At 41.1% G+C, this 13,559-nt stretch overlaps 1 protein-coding gene across 2 annotated transcripts in view; it reads right to left on the bottom strand.

Annotated features, from left to right (window-relative positions):
- vav1 (vav guanine nucleotide exchange factor 1) overlaps positions 1-10,818 on the bottom strand; it is a 33,743-nt gene extending 22,925 nt beyond the window's left edge. Inside the window, exons 1-14 of one of the 2 annotated variants that reach the window (XM_079812973.1) lie at positions 10,290-10,818; positions 9,090-9,206; positions 6,277-6,393; positions 6,140-6,198; positions 5,853-5,918; positions 5,567-5,672; positions 5,388-5,483; positions 4,729-4,797; positions 4,546-4,649; positions 1,267-1,366; positions 1,029-1,124; positions 858-926; positions 570-656; positions 396-481 (exon numbers count right to left, since the gene is read on the bottom strand). In XM_079812973.1, coding sequence (XP_079669099.1) covers positions 396-481; positions 570-656; positions 858-926; positions 1,029-1,124; positions 1,267-1,366; positions 4,546-4,649; positions 4,729-4,797; positions 5,388-5,483; positions 5,567-5,672; positions 5,853-5,918; positions 6,140-6,198; positions 6,277-6,393; positions 9,090-9,206; positions 10,290-10,376 — 1,259 coding nt within the window. In that variant the 5' untranslated portion in view covers positions 10,377-10,818. The remainder of the gene's footprint in view (positions 1-395; positions 482-569; positions 657-857; positions 927-1,028; positions 1,125-1,266; positions 1,367-4,545; positions 4,650-4,728; positions 4,798-5,387; positions 5,484-5,566; positions 5,673-5,852; positions 5,919-6,139; positions 6,199-6,276; positions 6,394-9,089; positions 9,207-10,289) is intronic. The other variant, XM_079812974.1, reaches the window with a different exon arrangement.
- Between the last annotated feature and the right edge of the window lie 2,741 nt (positions 10,819-13,559).

The following is a 13,559-nucleotide window of genomic DNA, read 5'->3' as shown; positions in this document are numbered from 1 at the left end:
ATAGTTATCGCTGTAGTTATCATTATAGCTACTTTTAATATTAAAGTAATAGTCATAGTTATGATTTTCATTATGGTCCCATCATTGTTATAGTTGCCGTTACCATAATAGTTATAGTCATAGTTATAGTTCAGTATTGTTTTTTAATAGTTATTGCTGTAATGTTAGGTATCATTATAGTTGTTGTTATAGTCATAGTTACTGTTTTAGTTATCATTATAGTTATCGTTATCATTGTAGTTATAGTAATAGGTGCTTTAGTTATTATTATAATTAGTATTATCGTTATTGTTACTATAGTTATAGATAGTGTTATAGTTATCATTCTTGGTGTGAATGGGCCTTAATAGAGCTTTAAATCCTGCTCCCACACACACACACACAAACATACACACCTGTCCTGTTTGGATTTCTTCTCTGGGCTGCAGATCTTGAATTCTCCATCTATTTTGGGACGGCCGTATAACGCCAGAGACTGAGACTAAACACACAGAGAGAGAGAGAGCGCCTGAATGAACACATATGCACCAGAATCAGTCAGAGTCAATCGTTCTCAAGTGCTTCTGTACCATGTTCTCGAGGGACAGCTGAAACGATGTGATCTGACGTATGATCTCATTGTCTCTCTTCACCTCGTTCACACACTGAGCCAGATCCTGCACACACACACACACACATCACGTTCATTTTTTCAATAGAACGTTCAAAAGAACATCACTTATTTGAAATATAAATCTTTTGCATAATAAATGTCTTACTTTCACTTTTTATAAATGTAAAGTGTCTCTGCTGAATAAAAGTATACATTTATTTAATTTCTGTATATCTAAGCTTTGAAGGTGAAGACATTGTTTTACCCTCATGGCATCCAGTGCAGTGCGTAAGTTTTCCTTGTCTTGTTGGTCCACTGTATGTTTCATGAGCTCCTGAGAGGCACATTTGTCATTAAATGTTCATTAAATGAAAACATCCTCAGTAATATAGTGAAATGAGAATAAAAGAAGTGTGTGTGTGTGTGTGTGTTTTACCTGCAGCAGCAGATGATACTTCAGGACTCTCTGCATGGGAACCATCAGCAGATCTCGCAGTGAAAACCTGCCGCTGTTTGCTCTCATCGAACACTCCTGACAAACACAAAACACTAAAAATGAGCGGCTCTGCTGAATAAAACCTCTAACGGTGGTTATCTCAGTTCTAGGTAAGTCGCTAGTATTTATATCAGACCAAAATGTGTGGGTGGTCTGTCTGTTTGTGTGTGTTTCTGACCTCTAGTTTCATCTTCACATCTTCTCTGGTGCTGGTGATTTTTTCCAGGTGTTTGGTGGCGGCTTCCACCTGACTGCAGTAACGTCCGTACAGCAGCAGCCTGCGACACACAGTTTGCATTTCCATTTTAGTTAAAGTTGTAGTAACATGTGTCTACACTCAGTTTTAGTTACTTTAGCATTCCAAGTTAAAATAAACGCAAATGAGGAAGTATAGGTTACATATGTAACCTGGTACCCTGATAAGGGAACTAAAAGCTGCGTTGACTGAAGCTTCGCTGAACCCCGTGTCTGAGGCACATGTAACATAACTGTCGCCTGAAGGAAGCCACGCAGACATGCCCGAAGAATGGCAACGCAGCATCTCGTTTCCTTCTCAGGGAACCAGGTTACATATTTAACCTAGATGTTCCGTTTCAAACACAATGCTATGGGGATGTGAATACCAACTACACCATGCTGATCAATGCCTGTTTTTTTTCTTGTGGTCAGAACCAATCTGCACTAAAAAACTCAAAGGCCTCAGTCCTGAACCCATAATGTGTTAGCTGGAAAGCGGTACGCACTTTGCTTCCAGTATCTAGTATAGCAATGTTAGGAAAGGCCCTGAAGGTTCTATGCTCTAATGGGAATCTCAATAGAAAGATGGGAGTCTGAACCATGCTTCCTGAGAGTCTATATCCCTTAGAGCACCGGAAAATTGACATAGCCTCAGCTAAATCCATTTTGACCCATCTCTAACCATTTTTAGGGCGAGGAAAGGTACCAGCTTCAGTTAAGACTGCTCCAGTCTTTAAATAATAATGAGTGTCAGGCTCAAGCCGGTGCCCTTCATCCTCTAGTCAACATCTTGTACCCCAACACCCTTTCTCTTATTGCCTGAACCCATATTTATCTCGCCTCTCTAAACTTGTCCACCACCCTCTCAACGGCAGTGCCAGAAAGTCCAGAGGGGACAAGTCATGGGCATCAAGGAGGACAGCTTTATCACACACCTTGATGCCCGAAAAATTCAGCTACAGATGCCTCCCTATTATAACCAAAGCAGCCATAGCCCGGTCAATAGAGCCGGCCGCCTGCTTGGTTGTACAAAGAGCTAGATCTGTGGCTATATGCAGTTCAGAATCCGCCTCAGTGGATAAACCCTCCCCTTGATCCAGGTCTTTGAGCAGGTCTGCCTGGTAAGAGTGTAGAACTGCCCTAGTGTGCAAAGCTCCACCAGCTTGATCATCCGGCGCATCCACTAGCTCCACTAGCTCATCATATTCAGAGCTTTGTTGTGTGGAGCAAGAAACAGATCTTTTGGATATATCTGTCTCTACTGACACCATGTTAATCCATCAGAATCACAGGCAAGCATCAAGTCCTTGTCTTCCCCCACACTCCTCTATCTGCTCCATCTGAGATTCCCACGCCCGCAGCCTGCAAACTACCTTGGCAAACGCAGGGCTAGAGATGCGGGGCTAAGCGTCTTGACTTCACTCATAGTGGCGAGCCAGTCAGGAGTGAAACTTTCGTAGTGAGAAATCCGCGCAATTAATGCATCAGCCCCCTCAAGGGCTGAATATGCCTGCTCCTCTCCCAGAAAGATAACACACAGTTCATGACCATCACCAGCCGTTATAAATGCCGTGATGTTTCATGTGCCTCAGACACCAGGTTCTGCAAAGACGCGACCCCATAGCGTCAGTCGACACAGAGTTGATTTCCCTCAAAAGATGATTGATGTGTGTGTGTGTGTGTGTGTGTGTGCACAGTAAATTCCCCGGTGTTGAATTAACACCGCTCGGTGTTCATATGGGAACCACCAGCAGGGTGTTAAAGTAACACTGAAGCAGTGTTAGAGTTAATAAGATACTTAAGTGATTAATTGAGTGATGATTGTTTGATTATTGAAGACACCTGATGGTAATGAGCAGAATCACTGAAGGACAGAGAAACACAACTACAGCCACAGCTTATGATGACATCAACTGAAAAGACATTAAATCTCTCTTATTATAAACCAGACTGACTTTATTTCTGTCATTTGTCTACAGTTCTTTTTGAGAATTAACAGAGGTTTGAAGTTTGATGTTTTATGGGAAATGTTTGGTCACCATTATGTAGATCAGTGTTTATTTTAGTAGGGCAGTTTGACTTGGCATTTTATGTCAGTTTGTGGTCTTAGCAACAGAGTTTACTGGAAAACATACTTTGTTGTAAAGGAATCCATATACATAAATTATCAGGTGAAATAGTTATCATCACAAACATTTTATTTTTGACTAAACTAATCTTTGAGAAAAGTGAATAATAGAAATGTTAATACAATCTGTTGTAATAGATTTTCACCATAAATGCTCTACTGCCGCAGATCAGTCATCCTAAATTATGATTCTTAGATACATTTGGGGGGGATAAATGTTTGCGCACACAGACATCAAGAATCATCATATGAATCTTAACAATGGTGACATGCTGCAATGCATGCTGGGAGTCATGCGTGTTATACTATGATGGTGATATATCCCAGCATGCATTGCAGCATGAAGCATGTCACCGTCATTGAGATTAATATGCTGATTCTTGATGGTTGTGTGAGTGTGCGTAAAGTGTTTTTCTTCACAATGTGTTTAAATAACAAAATTCAGAATATTTTATATTTGGCAGGAAAGGATTGCTGGTGAAAATCTAATAATAACAATTTGACAATATTATTTTTTATGTGTCAATTATCAGTCTCCTTTATGATGTTCAAAGATATATCATATGACCATCTTTGTTTATGGCTTCTTTCATAACTAATTATGCGTTTGAGTAAACACTATTACAAAGATCACAACCTGACATCAAAACCCAAGAGTCAAACTGCCCAAATAAACGAAGTACTGATCACCATAATGGTAACCAAATATTTTCAATACAACATCAACCTCTAAACCTCTGTTAATTCTCAATAAGATCTTCTGTAGATGTCAGAAATAAAGTCAGTCTGGTTTGCAATAAGAGAGATTTAATGTCTTCAGTTGATTTCATCTAAAGCTGTGGCTGAAGTCAGTTGTAGTTCTTGAGTTTCAGTGATTCTGCTCATTATCATCAGGTGTCTTCAATAATCAAACAATCATCACTCAATGAATCACTTAAGTATCTTATTAACTCTAACACTGCTTCAGTGTTACTTTAACACCCTGCTGGTGCTTCCCATATGAACACTGAGCGGTGTTAATTCAACACCGGGGAATTTACTGTGTGTGAGTAAGTGTGATTGTGTGTGCAAGTGTGAGTGTGTGTCTGGTACCTCTCCTTGTAGTCAATGAAGATCTGATGGAGATTCTCGGCTCCTAAGTGCATTATGGACTCCTCCAGCTCATGATGGAGAGAGCGATGGGTTTTGGCCAGATCCTGTGAGAGATGCCGTGGATTATTGAGCTGAACAGATGAACCCAAAGGCATATCATGAAGTCATGATGGAGAGACTCACTTGAATATTAATGAAGATGTTCTCCACGTCCACAGGCTGAAGGAAAGGCTGCAGTGGTTTCAGAAAGTGCTGCAGACACACAAGCAAACACACGTCTCAGTGCTCATGTGTGTCTGTGAGAGAAGCTGTGTTTGTGGTTACAGACCCAGCCGATGAAACACTTTCGCTTTCAGGCTGACTGACTAGATTAGTAGATGTGAGTGCGAGAGAATCAGTAAACCACAGCACCTGCACATCGCACCGGTCCATTGGTCAGAGCCTCGGTGGCTCTGGAGCGTGTGACCCTTCAGAGAGACGCTTCTCATGTGGCTCGACACAAAACGGCTACTAACAAACATTGGGCCTTAGGAAATACTTTTCATATTTAATCAAATTCCGATTTTCCTACAGGGACCAGCAGCTCATTTACTGTTATATTTGAGTTTTTCTCTATTTGTGCGAGTGTGTGTGTGGGGTCCTGGGAAACCCTACATTATGGGGTAAATGTCCCCACAAAGATGGCAATATCCAAAACCCTTGTCCTTGAGGGATATTTTTTGGTCCCCACGAGGAAACAGAATCATTAAAAAATCATGCAGAATTAATGTTTTAATACGTAATAAGTTTTGTGTGATGGGTAGGTTTAGGGGTAGGGTTTGTGTGTGTGTGAGAGTGTGTACCTGAAGTATTGATTCCAGTGTGTTTGTGTATTTCTCCTCTGTCTGTCTGATTTCCTGAAGACAGCAGCTCCTCTTGTCCACTTCGACTTTCTGCTGCTGTGACAGACAGACGGACAGATAAAGTTATCTATAATTCTGTTTTCTGTTTGTATTTGGGTCTGTGTGTGTGAGTATCTCACTGTTTCTAGTTCCTCTGTCCTCATCAGATCTTCATAAATATCATCTCCTTCATTCTCATCTTCCTCCACACAGTCGTAAAGATCGTCATCTTCCTCCACCGTATCACTGAGAGACAATCATTTATTTATTTCTAGCCCAGCTAACAGGGAACGTTCTGGCAAGGTTCTCTGAAAAGTTACGAACAAACGTTCTTCCAGTAACACTAAGAGAACAATAGTAATGAATTATCTGGTCTTCAATAACGTTCTCCAAACTTTAGCACATCTACACTTTTTCTAAACTCACTCGATCTGGTCTGAGAGGCCTGTGTAGATGTCATCGTCTCCAACACATGCTTCATCTGGAAACGGCCTGCAGTGAAAACGACAGCAAACACAAATAACACTGAATGCATGAACATTCTTCTGAACATCTGCTTTTGTGTTCCACGGAGAAGCAGTCAGACGGAGCGACATGAGGGTGATTAAACCATGACTAACTGAATCAGTCTGAGGCATGTGTGTGTGTGTGTGTGTGTGTGTGTGTGTGTGTGTGTGTGTGTGTGTGTGTGTGTGTGTGTGTGTGTGTGTTACCGGAATCCTCTCTGCACAGCCAGCGGTGTTTGTGACAGGATAGACAGCGTGTCGATCACCTACGACATGAGCATTCGTTAGTGAGACATCATGGTCAACACAGGGACATCATCACAGTAATCACACATCATCCATACCTTCCCAAAGTCCCGGACATCAAACAGGTCAAAGGCCTCGAAAAGCTCGTTTTTCTTCATGCCGAATTTCTCCTGACAGGCACACAGGAACGTCCTGATGTTCTTCAGACACAAGAACTACACAAACACACAATCGATCAGATAGATAGACAGACAGACAGACAGATGGATAGATAGATAGACAAACAGATAGATAGACAGACAGACAGACAGATGGATAGATAGATAGACAAACAGATAGATAGACAGACAGACAGACGGATAGATAGATAGACAAACAGATAGATAGACAGACAGACAGATAGACAGACGGATAGATACACTCAAAAAAATAACTCTTGAATGAACATAAAAAAAATCATGGAAAGTATTTCCACATAATTAACTTGCTTTATTTCAGCATTATGCAATTCTGTTATTCCAATTTAATGTACTTACATTGGGTCAACTTAATTTATTAAGGTTGATACAACTTAATGTTTAAAGGTTGATTCAACTTAATGTATTAAGGTTGATTTAACTTAATGTATTAAGGTTGATTTAACTTAATGTATTAAGGTTGATTCAACTTAATGTAGTAAGGTTGATTCAACTTAATTTATTAAGGTTGATTCAACTTAATGTAGTAAGGTTGATCCAACTTAATTTATTAAGGTTGATTCATTTTAATTTATTAAGGTTGATTCAACTTAATGTAGTAAGGTTGATTCAACTTAATTTATTAAGGTTGATTCAACTTAATGTATTAAGGTTGATTCAACTTAATGTAGTAAGGTTGATTCAACTTAATTTATTAAGGTTGATTCATCTTAATTTATTAAGGTTGATTCAACTTATTTACTATGGTTGGGCACAGCTTAATTTAGTAGTGTCAGCCCAACTAATTTGCAATGTTTTGGACAAACTAATTGACATAAGTTAGCCTTACAAAAGTGCTTAATGCTGATAGAAAGCCATTTAATCACATGGAAATTATTTCCATGATTTAATTACATTAATTCAAAGAATAGCTTTTGAGTGTTAATAAATTAAAACCTTTTTAACAAACTCTAATGATGGAAACACCACACAGCATAGCCTAACCACAAGGTCTACACTTCAGCATTAGATTTTTGGTAACCTCAAAAATCGACACAACATAACACAACTTTTAAATATCAAATATAACTGTCAAATATAACATCAAACTTTAACAGGTCTTTCCCTTTACTAAAAAACACATTAAACAGCACTTAATTTCAACATTTACTCTCCTGATCCATCCCTATGCAAAGCATGCTGGGAACTAGAAATACACTTGCCAGTTCAGTCAGCGCAACATACTGTAAATGATTCATGTAATCCCAACACAAATGGTTCAGGTTAACTTAACATTTTACAAATTTTATTTCATTTAACGTAATCAAATTTTGTTGGCATTTCCATGAAAGGCTGGACATGGTCTCAACAATGCTTAGGTATCTGGCACCAAGATCCATCCCACAGATGCTCGATTGGATTGAGATCTGGGGAATTTGGAGGCCAAGTCAACGCCTCAAACTCGTTGTTGTGCTCCTCAAACCATTCCTGAAGCATTTGTGCTTTGTGGCGGCGCATTATCTGCTGAAAGAGCCACAGCCACAGGGAATACCGTCTCCATGAAAGGCTGGACATGGGCTCAACAATGCTGAGGTAGGTGGGACGTGTCAAAGTCACATCCACATGATGGAGGACCCAAGGTTCTCCACTTCTGATAGAGCCTGACCACTGCAGACCGGGAACACTCCACAAGAGCTGCAGTTTTGGAGATGCTCTGACCCTTGTCTAGCCGTCACAATCTGGCCCTTGTCAAACTCGCTCAAATCCTTACGCTTGCCCATTTTTCCTGCTTCTAACAAAATCAACTCTGAGGATGAAATGTTCACTTGCTGCCTAATATATCCCACCAACTAACAGGAGATCATAGATAGATAGATAGATAGATAGATAGATAGATAGATAGATAGATAGATAGATAGATAGATAGATAGATAGATAGATAGATAGATAGATAGATAGATAGATAGATAGATAGATAGATAGATAGATAGATAGATAGATAGATAGATAGATAGATAGATAGATAGATAGATAGATAGATAGATAGATCATAATAAAACTGTGAGTGTGCACCACTGAGTCAAATGCAGAAACGGCGGTCTACATCTGCATTTAAAGTACTTCCTGAGTCACAGCCTTGTGCGGCGGGTGTGAGTGTGTGTATGTGTGAGTGTGTGTGTGTGTGTGTGTGTGAGTGTGTGAGTGTGTGTGTGTGTGTGTGTGTGTGAGAGTGTATGCAGGAGGAAGTTAAGTTGAGAATAAGGAAGTGTAATGAAACTGCTGTACATGAAACAACTGCTCTAAACTCATTAGTAGCACACACAATAATCTTTCTTAAATCTGCGTGTGTGTGTGTGTGTGTGTGTGTGTGTGTGTGTGTGTGTGTGTGTGTGTGTGTGTGTGTGTGTGTGTGTGTGTGTGTGTGTGTGTGTGTGTGTGTGTGTGTGTGTGTGACACTAGAGGTTATCATTAAACACTGACCAATTACCACTACATTAGCCAAATGTAACTTTCACTTTGGCTTCAACACAAACACACACACATGCATCCATTAAGATCAGCAGCTGGTGATTGTCATCAATGATTTCCATATCACACAGATCTCTCTCTCTCTCTCTCTCTCTCTCTCTCTCTCTCTCTCTCTCTCTCTCTCTCTCTCTCTCTCTCTCTCTCTCTCTCTCTCTCTCTCTCTCTCTCTCTCTCTCTCTCTCTCTCTCTCTCTCTCTCTCACGTACCTGAGACATCTGGGGTCGCAGGTTAATCTGCCGTAGGTTGACCGACTGTGGCAGCAGGTTATTGAGCAGCTGACAGAGTAAAACTCCATCTCTCAGCGCATGGGCCAGATCACACACCTGTCAAACACACAACAAAACACCGTAAAGCTCCTCATTCAGCCCAATCAAATCCAGACACACACACCTACCCAAATCAGACATGGCCCACCATATTCACAATACAGATACATCAATACAGCGTAACTTTTTACAATCACTAAGGCTGATTTCTCCTGTGTCTGTTTTTGAGAACAGTGAACACAACAGCAGTGTGTGTGTGTGGGCTGAACTGAGGATCATTCATGACTGCTTTGCATCTTTCAAATTACATGAATGCTTTTCCATTTAGACACAAAAAACAACAAAACTCGATGAACCTACAGGCACACGTTTATAACACTACAAGGTTCTCTCAATGTTGTGAACAAACGCTCCAGTAACGCTAGTAGAGCGTTCGTTCAACGTTATCTGTCCTTTATTAATGTTCCTAAAAAACGCTGGCACGAAATGGAAGTTTTGGAATGTAAAGAAACGGTTACACTTTATCTTACGGTGTCATTATTACAGTGTAATTATAGAATATTAATAACTATATGTACTTACTGTAGGGTTAGGGTTTGGTTTAGGGTTAGCTGCGTGTAAATATGCATAACTTACTGTTATTGCTATACTGTATACACTGTGAAATAAAGTGTTACCGTAACGTTCCCACAACATTTGAAGAATCGTTTGAATAATTTTTCTAATAATAATAATGGAAAAAACATTTTGAACATTTAGAAATGACCCGCAAAAATGGCTTTCTTAGATATATAAACATAAAAAGTCTCATATCAAGATTCTTTTTCTGACCCCATTGGCAGAAAACACGCATTGTGCTTCTTCTCCAGTAAATGTGTGTTGATTTTAAGAATGATTGTGTATCAGTGCTGGAAAACAAGACTGAACTTCTGAGGAAGAGCCACTTTTTAATTTCATTACCATCTCTACACAATGTGAAAATAATATGAGTGTGTCTGTTGCTGGTGTTTTTAGGTCATTGTGTGTTGAGTGCTCTCGAGACAGGTTTCGGCAGCTTTAGTGGGTTTTGGTTGAGTAATTCACCGAGCTTAGAGTGGAAAACACACACACACACACACACACGCACACACACTCACTCACCTGTGCGCTTTCCCAGGTGACCCTGTGGTTCTCGGGAAGCACTCGGCACTGGATCAGCCATCCGGCGCACTGCCTCCACAGCTCCATCTCCACACGATACCAACGGCCCTCAGCTGACCTTCAGTGACCTACAACCTTCCCAACGCATCGATGGTCCCAGCGCTAAACTACAAACCCCACATCAGATGCAGAACACCTCGACTCAATAATCAACTCCTCAGGCGTCCGGCGCGTGCTCATTAATGAAGTCTCCTTTGACCTTTGTCCTCTTCCTGCCTCTTCAGGATGTCCAGCGAGCGTCTCTTGAGTCGTCTCTCGCTCTTTCCTCCGCGCGGCTGCTGCTGCTCTGCAACACTGCAGAAGGGAGGAAGCCTTTCAAATGCACACAACTTCCTCTTTCCTCTATGTCACACGCACACGCACACATACACACTTGACTTGCAAAATTTGGGTTTTATATTCCTGCATGTGCTGCTGCTAGAGTGTGTGTGTGTGAGTGTGGTTTCTCTGTAAGAGTGTGAATGTGCATGTGTGTGTGTGTGTGTGTGTGTGTGTGTGTGTGTGTGTGTGTGTGTGTGTGTGTGTGTGTGTGTGTGTGTGTGTGTGTGTGTGTGTGTGTGTGTGTGTGTGTGTCACTAACCGCAGTATGTGCACTCAAAGAGCAGCAGAGCTGCTGTTGCGTGGAAATGCAAACTCTCAGGCCGGTTTTCGTACAGTATGTTAACAGTATAAGAGCAGACATTCGCTCATAGGCGATCCGCTTCTATCAATGAAACGATAACAGAGGTCATGACACTATGCTCACACAATCAGCATGAAGATTTGTGAGCGTGACTAAACTGAACTAACTCAAGCATGATGGGAAACGTCCTGCTGACGTCACATGGACAACAATGAAGTTCTGTTCTTAATTATCATTTTCGTCCTCAGAATCATCTGCTTTTACATGTTTAAATCAAGGTGCATTTACTTCAGAAGCGTAATGACTAGAGATATTATGACATATTCATTGGGTTAATGCTTGAAACAAGGACACATATCTGAGAAACTTGATTCAAAGGGCAGCTACTTCTTGTTTTAAGCATAAACTCTCTTAATATTGTGTGAAAACAATGATATCTCGCACTGTGAGCGGTTCTGTAACTGGGCCTCCTTTGATTCTTATGTTCGTCTTTCCATCAGTTCATTCATGCCTCGAATTTTAAAGTTCTTGTCTTGTTTTTATCGATTCCTCCTCCTGTTGTCACCTTTCTGTTTTGTCATTTGTCTTAATGTACAAATAATTCATTGGTCCCATTGTATTTATCACTTATATTTCATAAGGCGTGCATATCTTATTTTGGCACAAGGGCTGTGTTGAAATCTCACACTTCTCAACTATATAGTAGGTGAAAAACTGTGCTCATAGAAGAGTCTGCAAAAACTACTTCCGGCGAGATTCTGAAGTGTGCATCCCATGGTAATAATCTGACCCAGGATCTGAAAAAAAAAACTACACTAAAACTACCCAAACACTGGGTTGTAACGTCTGACCCAGGATCTGGGTAACACAAAAACTACCCAAACACTGGGTTGTTACGTCTGACCCAGGATCTGTTTAACACAAAAACTACCCAAACACTGGGTTGTTACGTCTGACCCAGGATCTGAGTAACACAAAAACTAGCCAAACACTGGGTTGTTACGTCTGACCCGGGATCTGTGTAACACAAAAACTAACCAAACACTGGGTTGTTACGTCTGACCCAGGATCTGTTTAACACTAAAACTACCCAAACACTGGGTTGTCACGTCTGACCCAGGATCTGTTTAACACTAAAACTACCCAAACACTGGGTTGTTACGTCTGACCCAGGATCTGTTTAACACAAAAACTACCCAAACACTGGGTTGTTACAGCTGACCCAGGATCTGTTTAACACAAAAACTACCCAAACACTGGGTTGTTACGTCTGACCCAGGATCTGAGTAACACAAAAACTACCCAAACACTGGGTTGTCACGTCTGACCCAGGATCTGTTTAACACAAAAACTACCCAAACACTGGGTTGTCACGTCTGACCCAGGATCTGTTTAACACAAAAACTACCCAAACACTGGGTTGTCACGTCTGACCCAGGATCTGTTTAACACAAAAACTACCCAAACACTGGGTTGTCACGTCTGACCCAGGATCTGTTTAACACAAAAACTACCCAAACACTGGGTTGTCACGTCTGACCCAGGATCTGTGTAACACAAAAACTACCCAAACACTGGGTTGTCACGTCTGACCCAGGATCTGTTTAACACAAAAACTACCCAAACACTGGGTTTTCACGTCTGACCCAGGATCTGTTTAACACAAAAACTACCCAAACACTGGGTTGTCACGTCTGACCCAGGATCTGTTTAACACTAAAACTACCCAAACACTGGGTTGTTACGTCTGACCCAGGATCTGTTTAACACAAAAACTACCCAAACACTGGGTTGTTACAGCTGACCCAGGATCTGTTTAACACAAAAACTACCCAAACACTGGGTTGTTACGTCTGACCCAGAATCTGAGTAACACAAAAACTACCCAAACACTGGGTTGTTACGTCTGACCCAGGATCTGAGTAACACAAAAACTACCCAAACACTGGGTTGTTACGTCTGACCCAGGATCTGAGTAACACAAAAACTACCCAAACACTGGGTTGTTACGTCTGACCCAGGATCTGAGTAACACAAAAACTACCCAAACACTGGGTTGTCACGTCTGACCCAGGATCTGTTTAACACAAAAACTACCCAAACACTGGGTTGTCACGTCTGACCCAGGATCTGTTTAACACAAGAACTACCCAAACACTGGGTTGTCACGTCTGACCCAGGATCTGTTTAACACAAAAACTACCCAAACACTGGGTTGTTACGTCTGACCCAGGATCTGAGTAACACAAAAACTACCCAAACACTGGGTTGTCACGTCTGACCCAGGATCTGAGTAACACAAAAACTACCCAAACACTGGGTTGTCACGTCTGACCCAGGATCTGTGTAACACAAAAACTACCCAAACACTGGGTTGTCACGTCTGACCCAGGATCTGTGTAACACAAAAACTACCCAAACACTGGGTTGTTACGTCTGACCCAGGATCTGAGTAACACAAAAACTACCCAAACACTGGGTTGTCACGTCTGACCCAGGATCTGTTTAACACAAAAACTACCCAAACACTGGGTTGTCACGTCTGACCCAGGATCTGTTTAACACAAGAACTACCCAAACACTGGGTT

This window comes from Gobio gobio (assembly GCF_949357685.1).
Source record: "Gobio gobio genome assembly, chromosome: 3".
NCBI lineage: Eukaryota > Metazoa > Chordata > Actinopteri > Cypriniformes > Gobionidae > Gobio > Gobio gobio.
This window is presented reverse-complemented; position numbering and strand designations above follow the sequence as displayed.